Raw genomic sequence first — 26491 nt, forward strand, 5'->3', positions numbered from 1 at the left:
TATACTTGTCAGTTCCCCAAATAATCCCATGGTACAATCATACATGATACTCCCTTTGAAAACTGTAATTCTTGTTTCCAGAATTTTTTACATCTTTGAGTTAATATCTAGTTCTTTCTCTTAGCACCGGAGTCAAACCAACTGGTTCATTCTCCCCAAGGGTTGTCTCCAATAACTTGGTCTCCAATATTTTGCCCAAGGGTTGTCTCCAATAATTTGGTCTCCAATATTTTAAATTTCTTTTACCCAAATGTGATAATGGTTTTGTTATCTCTTTCCTAATTGTCTTTAATACTAAAGAATACATTTCATTTAGAGCAGAGGTTTAAGTTTTCCAGGTTTGATTAATTTACTCAGCATAGTTTTGTCTCAAATGTTTCTTTTATTGTTTGATCTCAATTAAATACATAGATGCCTTCTGGCAAGATAATTGAGACAAAGTATTGTGTATTCATTATAACTCAGCTTGATTTATTATACAGTTGCATTTGGGAAGTGGTTTTAATGTCTAAGGGACAAATTGAGGTAAACATTGATCACTGTATAATTACAGTACTGCAAATTGAATTGATGAGATCTTCTGTTGGACTTTGTTTTTATTTATTTGTCATTGAGATACAGCACAGAGTAAGCCCTTCTGGCCCTTTGAGCTATGCCCAGCAATTCCCCAATCAGTTTTTAATGTTAGACTAATCATGGAACTATTTACAATGACCTATCAACTGGTACATCTTTGGACTGTGGGAGGAAACTGGAGCACCTGGAGGAAACCTATGCATTCATGGGGAGAACGTGCAATCTCTTTACAGGCAGTAGTGGGAATTGAACTTGCAATACCTGTACTATAAAGCATTGTTCTAACCACTACCATCCATTCAGGGCCCCAAACAGTCCTTCCAGGTGAGGCAACTCTTCGCCTAGGGCTGACTATTTTGTCCGTTGCTCTCAGTGCAGCCTCCTCTACATTGGTGAGACCTGCCCTAAATTGGTGAACCACTTCGTCGAGCACCTCCATTGCATTTGCCAAAAGCAGAACCTCCCAGTGGCCAAACGTTTTAATTCTGATTCCCATTCCTGTTCTGACATGTCGGTCCATGGCCTCCTCTGGTGCTACGATGAAACTATCCTCAGAGTCGAGGTGCAACATTTTATATTCCATCTGGGTAGCCTCCAACTTGACGGCTTGAATACTGATTTTTCATTCTGGCAAAAATACTTCCCTCCCCCTCCCCTCTTCTTCTATTCCCACTGTGGCCTCTTACCTCTTCTCACCTGCCTGTCACCTCCTCCAGGGTTCCCTCCTTTTCGTTCTCCTATGGTCCACCCTCCTATCAGATTTCCTCCTCTCCAGCCCTTTACCTTTCCTACCCACTGGTTTTCCCTATCACCTTCCACTATCCTCCTTCCCTTCCTCCCACTTTTTTTATTCTGGTGTCTTCCCGTTCCTTTCCAGTCCTGAAGAAGTTCTCAGCCCAAAACGCTGACTGTTTATTCGTTTCCATAGATGCTGCCTGACCTGCTGAGTTCCTCTAGCATTTTGGATTACAGAATGTATTCTAAATAGAGCAGGTATCAAAAACTTAAACGTTATTCAAACATGATTTAATACCATTGTCACTTTTGAACTAACAATAGAACTTTCATAACATTTCGTTCTAACTCTTCTAACATTATCAATGCTGATGTTAAATAACTGGTCAGACTTTGATTCACCATTCCATTTTGTTCATGCAATATGCTAACAATACTAATATGTAGGATCTTCGCACTATTCAGACTTGCATCTTAATATAAATCTTTCATGTTGCATCTATAATGTATTGAGCTTTGACAGCACTGTGCTAGGTGGTATCTCTTTCTGAATGAATGGCAAAAGTCAAGGTGAACTTCAGGAGATCGAGTGGGCACAGCAAACCTTCCATTTGACAGTTATAAGCTTCAAAGTAATAGCAAAGCGAGCAAAAAGAACTGAGTAATAAATTACCCTGGCATTAACTTGATTTATTCATTTACAGTATAAATGCTATTCTTATTGATGATGCTTTCTGACAACAGGTTAGTTAAATGACAAAGAATAGTCAATATCCAATGTGAATATTCATCAAAAATCCTAGCATTACCATTGTATTTACTGTCTTCTCAATTTGTACAAAAGCAAACAATTGAAAATGGTGGTTGAGTTGTTAATTAATTTAAAAACAGAAACACTAAATAATAACTAGGATATTAATACTGACAATGAAATTTACATTACAACGGAACCTACTCTTGTAGTAATCATTACCAGCAGTCATCTGAAGATGCATGTTTTTTCACGAGCCACAGAATATGGTACTTGGTCAATATTAGCTCGATGTTCAACATTTTATTAACACAACATTTTATGATCACACAAAAAGAAAATTCCCATTGAAACATTGAATAACTTTGTAACTATGTATATTTAATCCAAGTGTCTAAAAAGTATTTCCATCAGACCAAAGATATAAGATAGTTAAAATATCAGGGTGTTTGCACACTGGAACTTTCTGTGGTCATAGTTCAATGCTATGCATACTTTAAAGTCAACATGAAGCCATTAAATTTTGCTATTCTCAAAGGCTTAGGTGGGATGTCTGCACTTAAAAGATCTTACAAGCTTTAGAAGAATGAATACGATAAATTGACTTCAGGACAGCTTAAAGATATATCGATGTTATTACTGTCCGAAATAAGGCTGTTGTCCTACTGATACTTTCAGTCTTTCTAGTCTATCACAAGAGTAGAAAATTAACTTCAATCTTTTATTGACTGTTTCATCCAAGCTGCTTTCCCATGCAGAGAGAAATATTTAACCCACAAGGCATGCACAAAATAATGCACACCATAATACAGATAGTCTTTAGGGTTCTTGGCAAGCTCAAACTAACTCTGGGGGATTAGCTTGGAATAGTTGTGCAGACAGATCCAGGCATATTATTGTTGTGACTATCTTGTGACTTTTCATGTGCCTGACTGCAAATTCCATTTTCTTTGCTGGATGGCTGCTCAACTTCTGCCAGTGATTTTCGTAATCTGAAGAGCAAAAAACATAAAATGATGTTTGAGTACAGTTATGAAGAAAGCTTACTTCACATACTAAATAGATGAGTAAGCATGAAAAAACTCATAACACTGATCTATTGTTTCCCCATGGAACAATAACTTGCCAAATCGTAAATACAGTGATAATTGTAAAGCTGTCATTTTATGTCTCATTATTTTTAAATTTTCTACATTTTTCCAAAATTTTCTTTGTTATTCTTCTCAGTAGAGGTCACAAGTTTGGAAATTGCTTTTGGTGTGGCCTAGATGAGTTGGTTACTTGTGTAGATGACATATTTGCCGGCATTTCTGTATTGCTGGTGCGGGACACTTATGGTGGTGGATGAGGGGTTAGTCATACAAACTGTTCCATTCTAGATGGTGCTGAGTGTTGTTTGGGATGTACTTATCCAGGCAGGTGGTAAGTATTCCAAACCAACAACAGCTTGTGCATTATTGATAATGGAAATGCACTGGATTGTCATAAAGTCAGACAGTAGAGCGGGAAAAGTTTAAAAAGGCAAGGAATCTTCAGCGGTTTTAAATTTGGAGCAAGAAGGCTGCGAGTGGAACAGCTAATGATTTCTGGAGCAAAGGCATTTTACTACTCGGGGTAAAGAGAGGCAAGACTGCGCAGGCGTGTGACATCAGCCAGTGCAGCGGGACAAGTTTAAAAAGAAGACCGCCATATCCAGTGAGCAACGTTTGGAGCGGGAAGCTGAGTGAGGGTAGCGAAGTGAGAGGGCTTTGGCTCAACGGGCTTAAGTGGCAACGAGGTGAGGTAGGTTTACCTGAGTTAATTGTGGAAAGGAAGTATGTGTGTGAGGCTGGTTTTCTATGCTCACTGTCAGATGTGGGGGGTCCTGGAGTCTCCCAGCCTCCTGGACAGCCATATCTGCACCAGATGTGTCGAGCTGCAGCTCCTAAGGGACCTCATTAGGGAACTAGAGATGCAGCTCGATGAGTTTAGCCTGGTCAGGGAGAGTGAGGAGATGATGAAAAGGAGTAATAGCTAGGTGGCCACACCGGGGCCATGGGAGACAGACAAGTGGGTAATAGGAGAGGGAAGGGGAAGAGTCAGGTACTAGAGAGTACCCCTGTGGTTGTACCCCTTGACAATAAGTACTCCTGTTTGAGTACTGTTGCGGGGGAGGCAGCCTACCTGGGGGAAGTGACTGTGGCCGTGCCTCTGGCACAGAGTTCAGCCCTGTGGCTCAGAAGGGTAGGGAAAGGAAGAGGAAGGCAGTAGTGTTAGGGGACTCTATAGTTAGGGGGTCAGACAGGCGATTCTGTGGATGCAGGAAAGAAACTCGGAGGGTAGTTTGCTTCCCAGGTGCCAGGGTCCGGGATGTTTCAGATCGCGTTCACGATATCTTGCATTGGGAGGGAGAACAGCCAGAGGTTGTGGTACATATTGGTACCAATGGCATACGTAGGAAAAGGGAAGAGGTCCTGAAAACAGACTACAGGGAGTGAGGAAGGAAGTTGAGAAGCAGGACCACAAAGGTAGTAATTTCGGGATTACTGCCTGTGCCGCGCGACAGTGAGAGTAGGAACAGGATGAGGTTGGAGGATAAATGTGTGGCTGAGGGATTGGAGCAGGGTCAGGGATTCAGATTTCTGGATCACTGGGACCTTTCTTGGGGCAGGTGTGACCTGTACAAAAAGGACGGATTGCACTTGAATCCCAGGAGGACCAATGCCCTGGCGGAGAGGTTTGCTAAGGCTACTGGGGAGAGTTTAAACTAGAATTGTTGTGGGGGTGGGAACCGAACTGCAGAAACTGGGGAAGAGGCAGTTAGCTCACAAATAGAGAAAGCGTGGAGACAGTGTGTGAGGGAGGATCGGCAGGTGATAGAGAAGGGACGCACTCAGACCGACGGTTTGAGATGTGTCTATTTTAACACAAGGAGTATTGTGAACAAAGCGGATGAGCTGAAAGCATGGCTCAGTACGTGGAGCTATGATGTGGTGGCCATTACAGAGACTTAGATGGCTCAGGGACAGGAATGGTTACAAGTGCCGGGTTTTAGATGTTTCAGAAAGGACAGGGAGGGAGGCAAAAGAGGTGGGGGCATGGCACTGTTGATCAGAGATAGTGTCATGGCTGCAGAAAAGGTGGATGCAATAGAGGGTTTATCTACAGAGTCTCTGTGGGTGGAGGTTAGGAGCAGGAAGGGGTCAGTAACTTCACTGGGTGTTTTTTAAAGGCCGCCCAATAGAAACCGGAATATCAAGGAACAGATAGGGAAACAGATCCTGGAAAGGTGTAATAATAACAGAGTTGTCGTGAGGAGCAATTTTAATTTCCCAATTTTCGATTGGCATCTCCCTAGAGCAAAGGGTTTAGATGGGGTGATGTTTGTTAGGTGTGTTTAGGAAGGCTTCTGGACACAGTATGTAGATAAGCCTACAATAGGAGAGGCTGTACTTCATTTGCTGTTTGGAAATGAACCAGGTCAGGTGTCAGATCTCTCAGTGGGAGAGCATTTTGGAGATAGTGAGCATAATTCTATCTCCTTTACAATAGCATTGGAGAGGGATGGGAAAAGACAAGTTAGAAAAGCGTTTAATTGGAGTAAAGGGAATTATGAGGCTATCAGGCAGAAAATTGGAGGCTTAAATTGGAAACAAATGTTCTCAGGGAAAAGTACTGAAGGAATGTAGCAAATATTCAGGGGATATTGTGTAGAGTTCTGTATAGGTACGTTCCAATGAGACAGGGAAGTTATGGTAGGGTACAGGAACCGTGGTGTACAAAGGCTGTAATAAATCTGGTCAAGAAGAAAAGAGCGGCTTACAAAAGGTTCAGAGAGGTGGATAATGTAGGAGATCTAGGAGATTATAAGGCTACCAGGAAGGAGCTCAAGAAGGAAATTAGGAGAGCCAGAAAGGGCCATGAGAAGGCCTTAGTGGGCAGAATTAAGTAAATTCCCAGGGCATTCTACAAGTATGTGAAGAGCAAGAGGATAAGACGTGGAAGAATACGACCTATCAAGTGTGATAATGGCAAAGTGTGTACGGAACTGGAGGAAATAGCAGGGTTACAGTACTTAATGAATACTTCTGTATTCAATATGGAAAAGGATCTTAGTTATTGTAGTGCAGACCTGCAACAGACAGAAAAGCTTGAGCATGTAGATATTAAGAAAGAGGATGTGCTGGAGCTTTTGGAAAGCATCAAGTTAGATAAGTTTCCAGGACCAGACGAAATGTACCCCAGGCTACTGTGGGAGGCGAGGGAGGAGATGGCTGAGCCTCTGGCATTGATCTTTGCATCTTCAATGGGGATGGGAGAGGTTCTGGAGGCTTGGAGGGTTGCAGATGTTGTTACTTTGTTCAAGAAAGGGAGTAGAGATAGCCCAGGAAATTATAGACCAGTGAGTCTTACTTCAGTGGTTGGTAAGTTGATGGAGAAGATCCTGAGAGGCAGGATTTATGAACATTTGGAGAGGTATAATATGATTAGGAGTAGTCAGCATGGCTTTGTGAAGGGCAGGTCATGCATGATTGAATCTTTTGAGGGTTTGACTAAATACACTGATGAAGGAAGAGCAGTAGATATAGTGTATATGGATTTCAGCAAGGCACTTGATAAGGTACCCCAAGCAAGGCTTATTGAGAAAGTAAGGAGGCATGGGATCCAAGGGGACATTGTTTTGTGGATCCAGAACTGGCTTGCTGACAGAAGGCAAAGAGTGGTTGTAGACAGGTCATATTCTGCATGGAGGTCGGTCACCAGTGGAGTGCCTCAGGGATCTGTTCAGGGACCCTTACTCTTTGTGATTTTTATAAATGACCTGGATGAGGAAATGGAGGGATGGGTTAATAAGTTTGCTGATGACACAAAGGTTGGAGGTGTTGCTGATAGTATGGTGGGCTTTCAGATGTTACAGCGGGACATTAATAAGATACAAAACTGGGTTGAGAAGTGGTGGATGGAGTTCAACACAGATAAGTTTGAAGTGGTTCATTTTGGTAGGTCAAATATGATTGCAGATTATAGTGTTAATGGCAAGAGTCTTGACAGTGTGGAGGATCAGAGGGATCTTGGGGTCCGAATCCATAGGACACTCAAAGCTGCTACGCAGGTTGACTCTCTGGTTAAGAAGACATATGGTGTATTGGCCTTCAACAATCATGGAATTGAATTTAGGAACCGAGAGGTAATGTTGCAGCTATATAGGACCCCGGTCAGACCCCACTTGGAGTACTGTGCTCAGTTCTGGTCGCCTCACTACAGGAAGAATGTGGAAGCCATAGAAAGGGTGCAGAGGAGATTTACAAGGATGTTGCCTGGATTGGGGAGCATGCCTTATGAGAATAGGTGTATAAGATGATGAGAGGTATTGATCATGTGAATAGACAGAGGGTTTTTCCCAGGGCTGAAATGGTTGCCACAAGAGTACACAGGTTTAAAGTGCTGGGGAGTAGGTACAGACGAGATGTCGGGTAAGTTTTTTACTCAGAGAGTGGTGAGTGCGTGGAATGGGCTGCCGGCAACAGTGGTGGAGGCGAATACGATAGGGTCTTTTAAGAGACTTTTGGATAGGTACATGGCACTTGGAAAAATAGAGGGTTATGGGTAAGCCCTCTATGTCAAATGTCAAAGTTAGGGACATGTTCAGCACAACTTTGTGGGCTGAAGGGCCTGTATTGTGCTGTAGGTTTTCTATGTTTCTAAGTGAGTCACTCACCACAGAAGACTTGGTCTATGATCTGTTCTTGCATTTCAGTTGAGTTTCTGGTTAATAATGACCGCTCTGTGCAAGGTTGATGGTCTGAAGGATAGCAATGCTACTGAATGCCTAGGGTAGGTGGTCAGACCCTCTCTTATTGGAGATGCCTGGCACTTTGTGGTACATATGTACTACTTCACAGTTCATGCAGGATTGTTGCCTAAGTCTTGCTGCATGTGGTTATAGATTGCTTCTTTTTCTGAGGAGTTGTGATTGCCACCTGTACTAGAAAGAAGGTAATTGATTATGTTAAGCCAAGGATGCTGCTAAGGAACTCCTGCAGCTGGGATGATTGGCATTTTTCCTTCCACAAAGAATGGCTATAATCATTGAAGTGTTCCCCTGATATATCCAATAACCTCATTTTTACCAGCACCGCTTGATGCCACAGTGTCAAATGCTGCCCTGATGACAAGCGAAGGTATTCTCACCTCAACTTTGGGATTCAGCTCTTTACTGTGTTTGGGCGAAGGATGTGATGAGATCTGCAGTTGTGTGGTCCTGGCATCAAACTACAGGTCATTAGTGAATAAAGTGCCGCTGATGACAGCTTCGATCAATTTGCTGGTGATTGAGAGAAGGCTGATTGGGTAGTGGTTATCTAGATTGGATTTGTCCTGCTTTTTGTCAATAAGATGTATTTGGGTTATTTTCTGCATTTTTCAGTGGTTTTTTTTGTGTCCTGAAGCTGCATTGTAGCGCTTGCCATATTAACAGTGTCTTGGCAATTTCTTTGTAACGTGTGCTGTGAATCAGTTTGGCTGAAAACTGGCTTCTGTGTTGGTTAGATGGATTCTCAACACAATCCTAGGACTGATGCTTCAGTCATGTCTAATACTAATATTAATGCTAATAGCCATACTAATTTTATAGTAACTGATATAAAATTATAGTCCTGTTCAGGTACTATCGCCTGTCATTAAATCTTATTAAAAATTAGATTAAATTTATCAGTTGGGAAGGTCAATTCTGTCTTGAAGTTTAGAAAGAAGGACGATGACCATTCAATTAACTGGAGATTTGATTTACATAAAGAGTAATCAAAGGACAGGCAGCAACAATAATTTACGTGCAACACATCCCACAGCATTCCAGCTTCAATACTATAAAGTAAAATTTTAACAAAGTATGCAAATATCATCAAATAGCTTAACAAAGAATTAAATGTCATGAGAATAGATAATTAAAACTTCCAAGGCATTAGGTATAATGATACCATAAAATGTTCTTTCATTGGTGAGTTTCCAGTATTAGTTTTTAATAGTTTATACTGAGTGGCTATTTGAGAAGTACAGATTCTAAGTTTTATTTTCACCCTCAAGATTGCTGGCTATGGATTTAAGACCTTATGACCATAAGATATAGGAGCAGAATTAGGCCATTTGGCTCATCGAGTCCGCTCCGCCATTTCATCATGGCTGATCCAATTTTCCTCTCAGCCCAGTCTCTTGCCTTCTTTCTGTATCCCTTCAGACTCTGACCAATCAAGAATCTATCAACCTCTCCCTTAAATATACATACAGAGCGGTCTCCACAGCTGCTTGTGGCAACTGAATTCCACAGACTCGCTACTCTCTGGCTAAAGAATTCCCTCCTCATCTCCATACTAAGAGGACGCCCCTCTATTCTGAGGCTGTGTCCTCTGGTCTTAGACTCTCCCACCATAGGAAACATCCTCTCCACATCCACACACTAGTGAAAGTTTGCAGATGCTGGAACTCTGAGCAACACACACAAAATGCTGGAGGAACTCAGCAGGCCAGGCAGCATCTATGGAAAAAAGCTGAGGAGCAGAGAGAGAAATACCAGGTGATAGATGAAACACACATCTGGTCTTACACCATCCTCCCACCACCCTACCAGTGATAGGGTTCGTCTTGTCCTCACCTACCACTGAACCAGCCTCCGTGTCCAGCACTAATTCTCTGAAACTTCCGCCATCTCCAACAGTATCCCACCACCAAACACATCTTTCCCTCCTCCCACTTCCTGCTTTCTGCAGGGATCGCTTCCTACACGACTCCCTTGTCCGTTCGTCCGTCCGCGCTGATCTACCTCCTGGCACTTATCTTTGCTAGCTGAACACTCCTCTCTCACTGCCATTCAGGGCACCAAACATGTCAGGCAACACTTAAGCTGTGAGTCTGTTGTGGTCATATACTGTGTTTGGTGCTCCCGGTGTGGCCTCTTGTATATCAGTGAGACCCGATGTAGATTGGGAGACCTCTTCACTGAGCATCTACTCTCCATCTGCCAGAACAAGAGGGATCTCCCAGTGGCCGCCCATTTTAACCATATAACAATTACAGCATGGAAACAGGCCATCTCGGCCCTTCTAGTCCATGCCAAACGCTTACTCCCACCTAGTCCCACTGACCTGCACTCAGCCCATAACCCTCAATTCCTTTCCTGTCCATATACATATCCAATTTTTTTTGAATGACAGTATCAAACCTGCCTCTACAACTTCTACTGGAAGTTTGTTCCACACAACTTCCACTCTGTGAATAAAGAAGTTCCCCCTCGTGCTACCCCTCAACTTTTGCCCCTTAACTCTCAACTCAAGTCCTCTTGTTTGAATCTCTCCTACTCTCAATGGAAAAAGCCTATCCACGTCAACTCTATCTATCCCCCTCATAATTTTAAATACCTCTATCAAGTCCCCCCTCAACCTTCTATGCTCCAAAGAATAAAGATCTAACTTGTTCAATCTTTCTCTGTAGCCTAGGTTCTGAAACCCAGGTAACATTCTAGTAAATCTCCTCTGTACTTCTATTTTGTTGACATCTTTCCTATAATTTGGTGACCAGAACTGTACACAATACTCCAAATTTGACCTCACCAATGCCTTGTACAATTTTAACATTACATCCCAACTCCTATACTCAATGCTCTGATTTATAAAGGCCAGCATACCAAAAGCTTTCTTCACCGCCCTATCCACATGAGATTTCACCTTCAGGGAACTATGCACCATTATTCCTAGATCACTCTGTTCTACCGCATTCCTCAATGCCCTACCATTTACCATGTATGTCCTAAATTCTAATTTTAATTCCACTTCCCGTTCCAATATGTCCATAACAAGGCCATAATTAGGTTGGAGAAACAACACTTTATATTCTGTTTGTGTAGCCTCCAACCTGATGGCATGAACATTGATTTCTCAAACTTCCAGTAATGCCTGCCCCCCACGCCCCCCTTCACCACTTCCATCCCCTTTTCCCTCTCTTACGTTATCTCCTTGCCTGCCCATCACCTCCCTTTGGAGCTCCTCCCCCACCCCCTTTTTTTTCCCCTTTCTTCCATGGCCTTTCGTCTCTTTCACCAATCAACTTCCCAGCTCTTTGCTTCATTCCTCCCAGTCCACATTTCACCTGTCGTTTGGAGGTTCTCTCTCCCCTCACCATTCAAATCTACTGATTTTTTTTGCTCCAGTCCTGTTGAAGGGTTTCGGCCCAAAACGTTGACTCTGCTTTTTTCCATAGATGCTGCCTGGCTGGCTGAGCTCCTCCAGCAATTTGTGTGTACTGCTCTCCACATCTACTCTGTCAAGACCTTTCACCATTCATTTCAATGAGGTCATCCCTCATTCTTCTGAATTCCAGCAAATACAAGCCCAGTGCCATCAAACATTCTTCATATGACAAGCCATCCAATCCTGAAATCATTTTCCTGAATGTCCTTTGAAGCCTCTCCAGCTTTAGAATATCCTTTAGAATAAGGGCCCAAAACTGTTCACAATACAAGTGAGGCCTCACCAGTGCTTTATAAAGTCTCAACATTACATCCTTGCTTTTATATTGTAGTCCTCTTGAAATGAATGCTAACATTGCTGTTGCCTTCCTCACCACAGACTCAATCTGCAAATTAACCTGCACAAGGACTCCCAAGTCACACTGCACCTCAATTTTTGTATTTTCTCTCCATTCAGAAAATAATCACCACTTTATTTTTATATGCCAAAGTGCATGACCATATATTCCCGGACACTGTATTCCACCTGCCATTTCTTTGCCCATTCTAGTGATTCTTTTAAGATCATTACTAAAGCCACCACAATCTCTTCAGTCACCTCTTTCAGAACCCTGGGGTGTACACATTCTGGTCCAGGTGACCTATCTACCTTCAGACCTTTCAGTTTCCCAAGAACCTTCTCTCTAGTTATTGTAACTTAACATTCTTCATATCCCCTGACATCTGGAACTTCTACCATACTGCTAGTGTCTTCCACCATGAAGACTGATGCAAAATACTTATTCAGTTTGTCTGCATTTCATTGTCCCCCATTAAACCTCTCTAGTGTCATTTTTCCACAATCCAATATCCACTCTCACCTCTTTTTTACACTTTATGGATCTGAAGAAACTTTTGGAATCCACTTTAATATTATTGCCTAGCTTACATTTGTATTCCATCCTTACCTCCTTTATGACTTGTTTAGTTACCTTCTGCTGGTTTTTAAAAGCTTCCTAATCCTCCAACTTCCCACTAATTTTTGCTCTGATATATGCCCTCTCTTTGTCTTTTATGTTGGCTTTGACTTTTCTTGTTAGCCATGGTTGTGTCATCTTTCCTTTAGAACACTTCTTCCTCTTTGGGATGTACAGTATATATCCTGTGCCTTCCGAATAGCTTCCAGAAATTCCAGGCATTGTTGCTGTGCCGTCATCCCTGCCGGTGTTCTTTTCCAATCAATTCTGGCTAGCTCCTCTCTCGTACCTCTGTAATTCCCTTTACTCCACTATAATACTGATAATCTGACTTTAGCTTCTCCTTCTCAAATTTCAGGGTGAATTTGATCAGGGTTCTTTGACTTTTAGCTCTCTAATCAATCCTGGTTCATTGGCACACCCAATCCAGAATAACTGATCCTCTAGTAGACTTCACCATGAGCTGCACTAAAAAGCTATCTCGTAGGCTCTCTAGAAATTCTCCCTCCTGGAATCTAGCGCCAACCTGATTTTCCCATCGACCTACATATTGAGGTCCCCCATGACTATTGTAACATTTGCAGAGTATTTCCAGTACTTTGCATTACTTCACTTTAGAATTGCAAATATATTTTCTAATGGGTGAGTAATCTCTGCCAGATTATGTGAAAATTATTCCCCAACATGCAGTCTCTATATTGCACATCAGAGATTTTGATTATGATAATTAAATGAACAGCAGATGCCTCTAACCTGAAATAAAAACAGAAAATTATGGAAATATACTCATGTAGAACTCAAAACTGTCATTACTTTTGTTGCCAGTTTCTGCCCTACACTCAATTGGTCCATCTGTGACCTTCCCTTTTCTTTCTGGATTTCTTAGTTTCTGACTGTGGGGATTGGTTAGTGGCAAACTTGCATTACAAACTACATACTCCTGCAACACTTTCAATTATCCTTCCATTCTTATTCATCTAACAATTCCACTGTATTCTCTTATTTCCACTGTCTCTGTTGTAACTGCTCCAATTATGAGACTTCCCTTCATCCTTAACTGTGGTTTCTTCTCTACAATAGGTGGTTTAGCCATGTTTCATTTCCTTCCCGCATCTCTGCTTTCAATCCCTCTCAATTCAGCCAGAGCAGGATAGAATTATGAGGGTCCTCATGTTCCAGTACCACCAGCCTTTTCATTGAGTGAATCATCTGTCTCAATCTCTGCTTTCATTTCACTATTAAAATAAAATTCCCTTTTATGACTGACTCCCTGGTTCATCTTTCATCTCTGATCACTGTCCTTCTGATGGCTTTTTCCCATATAACCTCAGGACGTGCAATATTTCTACCCCCCCCCCCCCCCCAATACTGTCTCACAATGTAGGGATCCAAGTAGTCCTTTCTAGAGAAGCCGAGAATAGCTTGCACTTTACTTACTGCATTCAGTGCTCATAATATGGTCTCCACTACACTGAAGAAACCAGCAACACACACAAAATGCTGGTGGAATGCAGCAGGCCAGCATTTTGTGTGTGTGGCTTGAATTTCCAGCATCTGCAGATTTTCTCATGTTTGCTGAAGAAACCAGGTTTATCCTACAACCATCATGGATAACTTCATTCACCAGAATTCTGAACTGATTTATTTCGAATGACTCTACAAATTCATATTGTCAGTATTAATTATTTGTTTACTTATTTAGATTTTAATTTCCACTTTTTGACTTCTTTTGCACATTAGTCATTTGTCATTTGTGTTCATGTGCAGTTTTTCATAAATTCTATTATATTTCTTTAATTTCCTGAAAGTGACTGCAAGAAAATTAATCTCAAGGTAGTATATGGTGATATATACATACTTTGCTAATAGATTTATTTTGGCTTTGACTTTGAGAAAAAAAAGACAGAGAGAGCTCCCAATTGCCTGTCACTTCAGTTCCACTCATTGCCTGACATAAATGCCTGTGGGCTCTTTCACTCTTCCAACAGGGATCAATGTAAGCTTTAGGAACAGTACCTCAACTTCTGTCTGGGTAGTTGCAGTTTTCCAGACTCAATATTAAATTCAACTGCTTTAGACAATTCACTATTTGTTTGTACCAGAACCAGCCATTTCTGTTATAAGGTTACTCATTTTTTTCACAAAAGATGATGGTTAAGTAATCGATGCACTTACTTCTCCCTGTTGAATATGATGAAATCATTGTGGACTGTTTCCAGGCACTGTTGAAGATGTCCGTTCTTCAACACCATGTAAACATTCAAGGAAAAATCCGAAGAGTGGAAGTGTGAGAAAAATGTTAAAACCAGAGAAACAAGCAAATCAGCTGCAAATCTGATTTTTAAAAATTTACAAGTTAATTACTGAGCGTGTCAACTTTAATGACATGGAAAAGAACACAGTATTTTGCTGTTGCCATTTTGATAAAATAAATTGTATAATTGTTATAAAATCTACAAATGATAACCCTTTAAAACACCACATTCATCCCAGCAATTTTTGGAATTCCCAGATGTGCTAGTGCATTAAGTTCAGTGTTAAGACTGAATTCCAGGGAGAATAATATTGGGTTCTGCAATGATAAGGGATCGCCCAGAAAAACAACAAAGAGAAGAGTTATTCCATAATTTAGAGTTTTTTTTAATTGGGTTACAAAACCTGCTGAAAATTGCATCCAAAGATCTACTCTGGCATTTTATGATACACTGATCATTTGGAATAGGATGTCTCAAACTTTATCAAGTTAGATTTAGACATCTTACCAGTGGAGAAGATTCTTTACTGAGATCCTTAGATTTATTTTTAGCCAGTCTTTTCTTTTTCTTGTGAAGAGGTTTGGACTCCAATATCATTTCTTCTAGTTCAAAGGTTGGATCACAATTCAACCTTCTTTTCTGTTAGAAAAGGGAAAATGTGGCAATGGGAGACTGAATGTCAACAATGGTTTGACTTTTAAAAGTGATTCATTACTAAAGAGTAATTGAGTTTAATGCCCTTTGAACCTGAGTTTTAAATTGAAGCTGCAAATGCAGCTGGTACTCTTGATAAAAATCTATGAAAGAAATTTTTCAGCTTAATGGTGCTTGGAAACTGAAGTTAAGATGCAACCATTACTGTTTAGTGTGGCAGATGGCATAATAATGTAGAACATATAGCAAAGAGAAAAGATAGTTGGTAGAGGAAAGAGAAAATAGTGGTATCCAAATCAGGAAGGTTAGTGAATTGTGTTTCCAACAAATAAGTTATTTTTGTGTTATAATATTTCAATCAAGAATCCTGCCTTGGAGTGTCGGAGAGAGAAAAAGACATTGTTTTGTCAATTTTATTCTATGCAACCACTTTGCTTTCTTCTCAGCCCACCAATCACTTCAGACACATTTCTAACCATTCACATTCTCATTATACTGGCCATCTTATCTCTCTATTAAGTCCTGATGCAAGGTTTCAATCTGAAGCGAGGACAATTACTTTGCTCTCACAGAGGCTGCTGAGCCCATTGAGATCCTCCAGCAGATCTTGCTCTTGCTTTAAAGTTTCTATATACCTATCAGAGTGTGGTAGTGCTTTTCTGCTAGGTTTCTCCAAGGTATCTTAGAATGGGTTGGAATATAGGGAGCATTGCATTTGGCTAAAAGAGGTGAGTTTAAATTTTGTTTATTTACTATTTTTGGATGAAATCTATGAATAATTTTAAGCAAAACCTGTAGTAACTCACTAGGGAGCAACAGGTAATTTTAATTTAGTACTCCCAAAGCTCTGCATACTGAAGTTTTCCTTACACATGTTGGATATGTCGAAAAATATAGAGTGATTGCTATGAATTGCCAATAGCTTCATTATTTCAGAGTCATCCTACTACAGGGCTGGTTAAAGACATTCTAAGTAGTTCAATAATCTTTCCTCTTCCCTCTCAGTCCTGATGCACCGGCGAGGAACAAGTCGATGTCTGACCAATTTAAGTATGGGACCAGATTGGAAAAGTTTGGGTAGGGACCAAATCGAGGTGGTGGAGCCCAGGTTCAAGGGCATATTGAATTGGCAGGGCTCAGGTCCAAGAGCAAGGAATGACCCAATGTTTGGCCAGCTTAAGTGCCAGACCAGATTGAAAAGGTCAGAGTGTCAGGCCAGAGGCGAGGGATGGGCTGTTGTTCAGCTTGCAGCTCAGCAAGATTTACTCGTCTCTGTGCTCCTAACAGTCTCCTGGACCGGCTGTTGTTTTGGCTGGCTTTGTGGCTGTGAACTCACTTTTGTGAACTGTTGTTTTGAATATTATTTGCATATGTTTTAGTGTTTGCACGATATGTTCTTTTTTGTGCATTGGGTGTTTGATAGTCCTTTTTTTAAAATGGATTCTATTGGTTCTTTGTTTTGTGGCTGCCAGTGAGGAGACATACCTCAAGGTTGTATATAGTATATATAGTTCGATAAAATTGTAGTTTGAACTTTGAAATTTGAACCTGAACTATTTGCCTCTGCAGATGCTGCTTGACCAACTGAGTTCTTCAAGTGTTCTGTTTTGTGTTCTGTGACTTGTTTGCTTAGATAGTTTGAAATTTATTTTATTTTGGAGTTTCAATATTCCTGTAGATTCTATGTGTGACCATTAAAATAGATCTAATCAATTCATTAAAAGTAGAAAACGTTGGAAATACACCGCAGCACAGACAGCAACTGAGGAGAGAGAAACAGAATGAAAAATTCAAATTAACTTATCACTAGAAGCGGGAAAGTGAGAAAACACGTGTCTTTTAATTTGCAAAGTGGGTAATGCAGACAATAGAGGGAGCATCTGTGATAGGATGGAGATTGGGTTGTTCATGAGACACAATTACCTTTGGTTGTTGTCCAGGAGAGGTGAAATGAATGTCTGTAATTTACACGTGAATATAAATTGAAGGAAGTAGAAGTTGGAAGAGGACAATAGTGGTTTCAGTGAGAGTGAGAGTAAGTGACAATGAGAGTGAGAGAGTGAACAAGAGATAAAATATCATGGAAGTGTGAGCTGTAAAACACATCAGTTGTTGGAAGTCTGAGATGATAAAAGAGAATACCGAAAATAAACCTTCTTTTCATTTATTCGATGGCAGCATTTCTGATCAGATACATTCTTCCTTTTCAACGCATCCTCCTAGGCTCTAGCAAAGAGTTACTACCAACAATGCAGTAAGTCATCTTTACCAGCTAACTAACTGACAAAACCAACTAGGTTTCTGCAATTCTGGTTCTGCATTTCACAATACAAAGACTACATCAATTTTTAAGCTAAGATGCCAATATTTGAAGCTGTGTAGCTTATACTGAAAAAACAGTAGAATACCAGAGGCCGTAATAATCTTACAGTGAGTGGAAACAAGACACACAATTCAATATAACAAAATTAATCTTGTTTTGATAGAAACAATAAAGCATTCTGTGAAGGGTTTGAAACTGAATGGATCAAAAGAATAGGGAATTATGATTCTTTGGGGTTAGTTACAAAAATCATTAGATGTAGCAATGCAATTTAGTAAAGCTGTAGAGAGAAGTGTAATTATAACTGAAAGCTAATACAAAGGCAGAGATGTTTTGTTAAAATTTCAATTGTACCTTTATCGGATTGTACTTGAAATATCACACAAAGAAAACTGAAGTATTGGAGACATGCGCTAAGGAATTATAAAGATGTTATCAGAACCAGGAGCTTGACGGAGACCAATTATAGTGGGGTTCATTTAGATGAAAGATGAGAAATAGCTTTCCTTCTAGGGGTTGCCAGACCAAGGAAGCAAGAATAAATGACAACTACCAACAGGTTAGACAGAGAATGTAAGCAGACAGAAATAAGAATGCTTTCAGTAACTAATGGAGTAGTTGAAATAGATAACATTAACAAATGAATACCAGTGAAGGGTTAGAATGAATAGGTGGAGTATAAAAGAAAAACTGGTTTGAAGCAATTATGTTAGTCAGTGCTATACAGCAGAAGACTTTGCCCAACATATCACAGGCACATCCCTCTGCACCATCAGTAGTACCCAGAGGAGGAGAATATGACATCCATCATCAAAGGTCCCTATCATCTGGGCCGTGCCTCTCTCTTACAGCTACTAGTGAGCAGGAGGTACAGAAGCCAGAAATCAAATCTTCCCTGCAAGCATTTGGTACTTGAACATATCAGTACAACCTGAATCATTAGAGTTGAGCAAAACTGTGACCATCTTGATCACTTCACATTAAAATGGACTTCTTTCATTCCACTCTAATTGTGTATTTTCTTTTAAAAATTGTGTTTATGTTTAATTTATGTTTTACTTGTGAATATTGCTCATATGATGCCCTGTTCCTGTGATGCTGCTGTAAGTATTTTTTATTTCACTCGTGCATACAACAATGAACTCGAATTTGACTTTCAGTGAGGCTCCATGAACTACAGGCATGCTGCAACTTGCCTGAATATTGGTGCTGAAGCTCGGAATCTGCTGTACATTGAGAAAACATTAACAATAATTGACACGAGAGAGACTGCAGAATCTCTAGGAAGCTTGAACAACATACAGAATCTGCTAGAGGAGCTCAGCAGGTTAGAAAGTACAGTATGGAGGGGGATAAACAGTCGACATTTTGGTCTGAGGCACTTCATCAGAATGAAAAGATGTATGGATGGTGAGGGTTGGAAGTACAAGCTGGCAAGTTGTAGGTGAGACTAGGTGAGTGGGGAGGGGATGCAACAAATTGGAAGGTGATAGGTGTAAAGGGCTGAAGAATAAAGAATCTAATTGGAGAGGACACTGTGCCATGGAATAAAGGGAACGTGGAGAGAAACAATAGGGGAGTGATGGGCAGGACATAAGGGTGGGGGAGAAGAGGAGAAGGGATGAGAAGGTACCTAGAGTGAACTCTGTCCATAGCAGAAGGTGGCAGAGGAAATAAAATAGATGGGTGGAGTAATTACCAGAAATCAGAGAAATTGACATTCATGCCATCAGGTTGGAGGCTACCTAGATGGAATGTGTTGCTCCTCCTCCTCCCACCTGAGTTTGGCTTTATTTTGACAGTAAAACTGGCAAGGGACAGTCATGACCACATGGAAATGGGAAGACAAAAGAATGGAAGCCACCAGGAGATTCTCCCTTCTGCTATGGACAGAGTGTAGTAGCTTGATGAAGTGGTTCCCAGTTGACATTGGGTCTCACTGATATAAGTTTCTGCATCAGAAGCATCGGATATAGCAGATGACCCTAACAGACTCACAGGTGAAGTGTTGGCTCTTCTGGAAGGACTGTTCAGGGCCTGAACTGTAGCGAAAGGGGAGTTGTACAGGCAGGTGTAACACTTGTCATGCTTGTGGGAATAAATGCCAGAAGGGAGATCTGTGGGGAAGAACAAGTGTTCAAGGAAATCACCTGGGGGAGGGGGCGATCCATGCAGAAGGCAGAGTAGGAGGTGAGGAAAAGATATGCCTCTTGATAGGATCCTGATGGAGATGGCAGAATCTGTGGATGATGAGCTTCTAGATACAGGAGCAGGTGGAGTGGTAAGGACAAGGGGAACTCTATCCCTGTTATGGTGGTTGGAAGATGAGGAAATGGCAGATGTGCAGGAAAAAGAGGAGATGTAGCTGAGAACTGCATCGATGATTGGGAAAGGGAAACCCCATTTTTGATGCGAGACATTTCAGATGTTCTAGAATGGAAAACCTTATCCTGAGGCTAGATGCTGTGGAGACAGAGAATCTGAGAGAAGGGGATAGCATATTTACAAGTGACAGGGTGGGAAAGGTATGCTCAATTGATAGTCAGTTGTAAAAACTGTCCATAGTCTGTCTTTGGAGATGGAGGAAGAGAAATCAAGAAAGGGGAGAGAAGTTCAGATGTTAATCTGAGAGCAGGGTGAAAGTTGGAAGCAAAATTGATGAAAACTAATGGCTCAGCATGGGTGTAGAAAGCAATACAAATTTATTTGACAAAATAATGGAGCAAGAGTTGGGGAGTATAGCTACACGTTTGATTTGGAGGAGCCAAGAAAGAAATTGTTGAGGGTGGGAGCCAGTTCTGCCAGTCAGAGGAGAGTGGTGGAGGAGGGGAATGGATCAGATCTATTGTCCAGAAAGAAACAAGAGAGCTTCAGGGCTTCCCTGATGGAGGATGGAAATGTACAGGGACTGGGCATATAAGGAACGGAAGGACTGTTTAGGGCCCTGAATGGTAACGAGATAGGAGGTGTAAGGGCAGGTGTAGCACTTGTTTGGCTTGCAAGGATAAGTGCCAAGAGGGAAATCAGTGGGGAGTGACAAATGGACATGGGAGTCATGTATAACCATATAACAATTACAGCATTAAAACAGGCCATCTCGGCCCTTCTAGTCTGTGCCGAACGCTTACTCTCACCTAATCCCACTGACCTGCACTCACCCCATAACCCTCCATTCCTTTCCTGTCCATATACCTATCCAATTTTGCTTTAAAAGACAATACCGAACCTGCCTCTACCACTTCTACTGGAAGCTCATTCCACACATCTATCACTCTCCGAGTAAAGAAATTCCCCCTCATGTTACCCTTAAACTTTTGCCCCCTAAGTCTCAATTCATGTCCTCTTGTTTGAATCTCCCCTACTCTCAATGGAAAAAGCCTATCCACGTCAACTCTATCTATCCCCCTCATAATTTTAAATACCTCTATCAAGTCCCCCCTCAACCTTCTACGCTCCAATGAATAAAGACCTAACTTGTTCAACCTTTCCCTGTAACTTAGGTGCTGAAACCCAGGTAACATTCTAGTAAATCTTCTCTGTACTCTCTCTGTTTTGTTGGCATCTTTCCTATAATTTGGTGACCAGAACTGTACACAGTACTCCAAATTCGGCTTTACCAATGCCTTGTACAATTTTAACATTACATCCCAACTCCTATACTCAATGCTCTGATTTATAAAGGCCAACATACCAAAAGCTTTCATCACCACCCTATCTACATGAGATTCCACCTTCAGGGAACAGTGCACCATTATTCCTAGATCACTCTGTTCTACTGCATTCTTCAATGCCCTACCATTTACCATGTATGTCCTATTTTGATTATATCTACCAAAATGTAGCACCTCACACTTAACAGCATTAAACTCCATCTGCCATCACTCAGCCCAGTCTTCTAACTGGCCTAAATCTCTGCAAACTTTGAAAACCTACTTCATTATCCACAATGCCACCTACCTTAGTATCATCTGCATACTTACTAATCCAATTTACCACCCCATGGTAAAGAGGACCCGGAGATTTATCCACTTTTATATTCCTTAAAAGCACCAGTACTTCTTCCTCTTTAATCGTCATAGTTTCCATAATTTCTCTACTTGTCTCCCTTACCTTACACAATTCAATATCCTTCTCCTTAGTGAATACCGAAGAAAAAAAATTGTTCAAAATCTCCCCCATCTCTTTCGACTCCACACATAGCTGTTTACTCTGATTCTCTAAGGGACCAATTTTATCCCTCACTATCCTTTTGCTATTAATATAACTGTAGAAACCATTTGGATGTACTTTCACCTTACTTGCCTCGTATCTTCTTTTAGCTTTTCTAATTTCTTTCTTATGATTCTGCTTACATTCTTTATATTCCTTGAGCACCTCATTTACTCCATGCTGCCTATATTTATTGTAGATATCTCTCTTTTTTTGAACCAAGCTTCCAATATCCCTTGAAAACCATGGCTCTCTCAAACTTTTAACCTTTCCTTTCAACCTAACAGGAACATAAAGATTCTGTCCCCTCAAAATTTCACCTTTAAATGACCGCCATTTCTCTATTACATCCTTCCCATAAAACAAATTGTCCCAATCCTCTCCTTCTAAATCCTTTCACATCGCCTCAAAGTTAGCCTTTCTCCAATCAAAAATCTCAACCCTGGGTCCAGTCCTATCCTTCTCTATAATTATATTGAAACTAAGGAGTAGAAAGTAGGAGGGAAAAGCTGTGCATGGTGGTGGAATCCCGTGGGAGGTGACGGAAGTTTCGGAGAATTATATGCTAGACATGGAGGCTTGTGGGGTTGTAGATGAGGACAGGAGGGTCCCTATTCCTGGAAGGGTGGCAGGAAGATGGAGTAAGAACAGACATATGTGAAACGGAAGATATGCGTTTGAGGGTGGTGTTGATGGTGGAGGAAGGGAAGCCCCTTCCTTTGAAAAAGGAGGACAGCTCCTTCATTCTAGAATGAAAAGTCTAATTCTGAGAGCAGATGCGGCAGAGATGAGGAATTGAGAGAAGGGGATGGTGTAGTCCAGGTAGCTGTGAAATTCCATGTGTTCGTAATAGACATCAGTGAATTAGCTGTCTCTGGAGACAGCGAGATTGGGAAGTGTTGGAAATTGTCCAGGTGAATCTGAGGGCTGGGTGGAAGTTGGAGGCAAAGTGGATTAAGTTGATGAGTCCAGTATGAGTGCAGTATAGAGCACCAATGTAGATTAGGAGAAGTGCTGTGATGTAGGAAAACTGTGGAACAATTCTGTTTCCTGCACAATTCACTTCTCTCAATTCCTCCATCTCTTCTGCATCTGCTCTCAGGATGAGGCTTTTCATTCTGGAACGAAGGAGTCGTCCCCCTTTTTCAAAGTAAGGGGCTTCCCTTCCTCCACCATCAATGCTATTCTCAACCGCATCATTTCCATTTCACCCCCATCTGCTCTTACCCCATCTTCCTGACACCCTACCAGGGATAGAGTTAATCTTGTCCTCACCTACCACTCCACCAGCCTCTGTATCCAGCACATATTTCTCCGAAACTTCCACCACCTCCGACAGGATTGCACCAAGCACATCTTCCTGCAGGGATCACTCCCTATGTGACTCCCTTGTCCATTCATCCTTCCCCACTGATCTCCCTCCTGGCATTTAACCTTGCAAGCAGAATAAGTGCTACACCTGCTCTTACACCTCCTCCCTCACTACCATTCAGGGCCCTGGACAGTTCTTTCAGGTGAGGCGACTCTTCACCTGTGAGTCTGTTGGGGGTCATTTACTGTGTTTGGTGCTCCTGCTGTGGCCTCCAGTATATCGGTAATAGGGAGACATCTTCACCAAGCATCTATGCTTCGTCCGCCAGAACAAGCAGGATCTCCCAGTGGCCGCCCATTTTAATTTCACTTCCCATTCCCACGCCGGCATGTCCATCCATGGCCTCCTCCAGTGTTAGGATGAGGCCACACTTAGGTTGGAGGAACAACATCTTATAATCTGTATGGGTACCCTCCAACCTGATGAAATGAACATTGATTTCTGAAACTTCCAGTAATCACCACATCCCCTCCTTCATTTCACATCTTCTTTTCCCTCTCTCAACTTATCTCCTTGCACCCCCCCCCCACTGCCACCCTCTAGTGCTTCTCTCCCTTTTTCTTTCTTGCATGACCTTCTCTTTCTTTCACATCAACTTCCCAGCTCTTTACTTCATCCCTCCCCCTCCAGGTTTCACCTATCACCTGATGTTTCTCCCACTCCTCCCCCCAGCTTTTAAATCTACTCATTAGCTTTTTTCTCTAGTCCTGCTGAAGGTTTTTGGCCCGAATCGTCGACTGTACCTTTTCCCATAGATGCTACCCAGCCTGCAGCATTTTGTGTGTGTTGCTCAGATTTCAAGCACCTGCAGATTTTCTCTCATTTGTCAATGTTGGTGATGGTGCGGGAGACACTGGTCTGATGTTCTTTAACAGAGTCCTGTTCAAGGGGTAAAGAGGAGGTGTCTGAGAGTTGCCACCTGTCTCAGCAAGGTAGAACTCAGTCCACCAGAATATAAGGGCACCACCCTTGCCTATGGATTTGATGGTGAGTTTGAGATTTGTGTGGAAGCAGTGGAAAACAATGTATTCAGAGGGAGTGAAGTTGGAATGGTAAAATCAAGGTGTCTCATCGGTCATTAGAGATGAGGAGATCGAGAGTGGGCAGAAGGCCAGAGTGGGATGTTCAAGAAGAGGCAGACGGTTAAAGATGGGAGAAGGGGTTCATCAGTGGGAGTGGGGGGAGTTGGAGAATCCTTGCCAAAGCAGTAGGCTCAGTGCTGGAGGTTGCAGAAGAATAGCTCAGCATCATGACAGGAATGGAAATTGTTGAGGTTTGAGCAAGTTAGGGCCCTTACTGAGGTCAGAACATTCTGCCTCAGAGAGAGGAGGGAGGGGCTGGTGAAGAAACGGCAGAGGTCAGAGCTGGCATCAGGGGAGGGTAGAAGGTTGGAGGGATCTTAGACAATAACATTGGGGGGGTTTCTGAAAGCCAGAGGTAATGGGCCCTGGCAACAGTTTTGCATGTATTAAAATGTAATAAAAATAAATTGCTATGGATGCTGGATGTCTGAATCCCCCAGCAGGTTAGTCAATGTATTTAAAGAAAAAAGAAGTTTCTACACTTTAGTATCATGAGAACAGAAAAAGCAAGAACACAAATGACAGGAACGGTCAATAAATTTAGTTGAGATATTGAATCTATAGTGGTCATATTTCATCTGTCCAGCCATTCACTAAGATCATGATTGACACGTTATTCCAACTTCAATATATTGATCATCCCCCATAACCCTTGATTCCTTTGGGATCCAAATATCTATTTGCCTCAGTTTTGAGGATAGTTAATGATCGAGCATCAACAGTTCTTTGGAAGAGGGGATTCTAATGATACACTTCTAAAAGGTAAAATTCTTCCTCATTGCTGTCTTCACATTCCCTAGATCAAAGGTCTGCAATTTCTCATAAATCTTCTTCTGAATTATTATTGTTTCAATTGATAATTGCAACAGAATACTGAGGACCATTTATTAGGAATATTTTATTGTATGTTTATTAAATCATTTAATGCCTGGATTAGAAATATAGAAAACCTATAGCACAATATATGCCCTTCGGCCCACAATGCTGTGCCGAACATGTACTTTAGAAATTACCCAGGGTTACCCATAGCCCTCTATTTTTCTAAGCTCCATGTACCTCTCCAGGAGTCTCTTAAAAGACCCTATCTTATCCACGTCCACCACCATTGCCAGCAGCCCATTCCATGCACTCACCACTTTCTGCATAAAAAAAACTTACCCCTGACATCTCCTCTGTGCCTACTTCCAACACCTTAAAACTGTGCCCTCTTGTGTTAGCCATTTCAACCCTGGGAAAAAGCCTCTGACTATCCATACAGTCAATGCCTCTCATCACCTTATACACCTCTATCAGGTGTATAAGATTATACTCACAAATAGGAAAGCAATCTGAATATTTTAAATGGTTTTTCACCAAATTCTTCAATTGCAATTTTTGTCCACAGAATTGCTCTTTAGTGACATTTTACATAGTGCATGCAAACAGAAGTAGAAAGGAACTTCCAAACAGCTTTTACTTTAAGTGTAACAGGTAATATATCTCATCATTACCTAGTTTGGAGACTATTAACTATAAGGAGAGGTTTGATAAACTAGAATTGTTTTCTCAAGAGCATCAGAGGCTCAGAAGTGACCTGCTAGAGGTACTTAAAATCACAATAGGCAGAGAAAGACTTTTACCCATTATTGAAATGTCAGATACTATAGGGATTTTAGAAGAGAGGGAAAAATTTTAAAAGAGATTTGAAAAGGAAAGTGTCTTTACCCAGAGTGTGGTCAGGGGCATATCTACGGAAAATAGTGCCTATGGCAAGCACTGAAATTGTGTCCCTGTCCAAACGTCTGACACCCATCTTTTAGTTAACTTTACCATAATATCAGCTCAAAAATACAAGTCAGGCTTGTTAATCTTTTAATTAACAAATTATGACATTACAAAAAATTATAACTGTACCTTCCTTGCTTTCACTGTTGCAATTTGGTCTATGATGAGATCAAAGTAGTTTTTTCAGTTCCTTCTCTTTCTACACTTAGCAGAGCAAGATCACAGAGTCTGCCATGACCTATGGAGGCTCTCAAATACAAAAGTATTAGTTTTAACTTGCTAAATGATCTCTCACAGCTGGCGATGGAAACTGCGATGGTTAGCATATCTGAATAGCAATGCGAAGATTGGGGAAGACGCTCTCATCTCCATACTGAACAGTAAATTTAAGAAGCTCTTCACGTCTTGATACTTTCATGTTGACCCACCTTGATAGCAATATTCTTCATATAGCTGCTGTCCATCAACATCAGAGCTGTACAATTCGCCCAAATTTTCACACTTCTTCTTTAGATCATTACTCTCGAGTTCTCATCAGCCATTCATTTTTCTCATCTCTGACGTCTTTCAACTTCAATATTTCTTTCTTGACAGAGA

The 26491-nt window shown here is 41.3% G+C and overlaps 1 protein-coding gene across 1 annotated transcript in view; it reads right to left on the reverse strand.

The window, feature by feature from the left end:
* Positions 1-313: 313 nt before the first annotated feature.
* Positions 314-26491, reverse strand: part of LOC132391714 (serine/threonine-protein kinase 32B-like) — a 309917-nt gene continuing 283739 nt past the window's right edge. Inside the window, exons 10-12 of the mRNA XM_059965270.1 lie at positions 14998-15129; positions 14411-14475; positions 314-3054 (exon numbers count right to left, since the gene is read on the reverse strand). Coding sequence (XP_059821253.1) covers positions 2919-3054; positions 14411-14475; positions 14998-15129 — 333 coding nt within the window. The 3' untranslated portion in view covers positions 314-2918. The remainder of the gene's footprint in view (positions 3055-14410; positions 14476-14997; positions 15130-26491) is intronic.

Source organism: Hypanus sabinus, chromosome 3, assembly GCF_030144855.1.
Source record: "Hypanus sabinus isolate sHypSab1 chromosome 3, sHypSab1.hap1, whole genome shotgun sequence".
NCBI classification, from domain to species: Eukaryota; Metazoa; Chordata; class Chondrichthyes; order Myliobatiformes; family Dasyatidae; genus Hypanus; species Hypanus sabinus.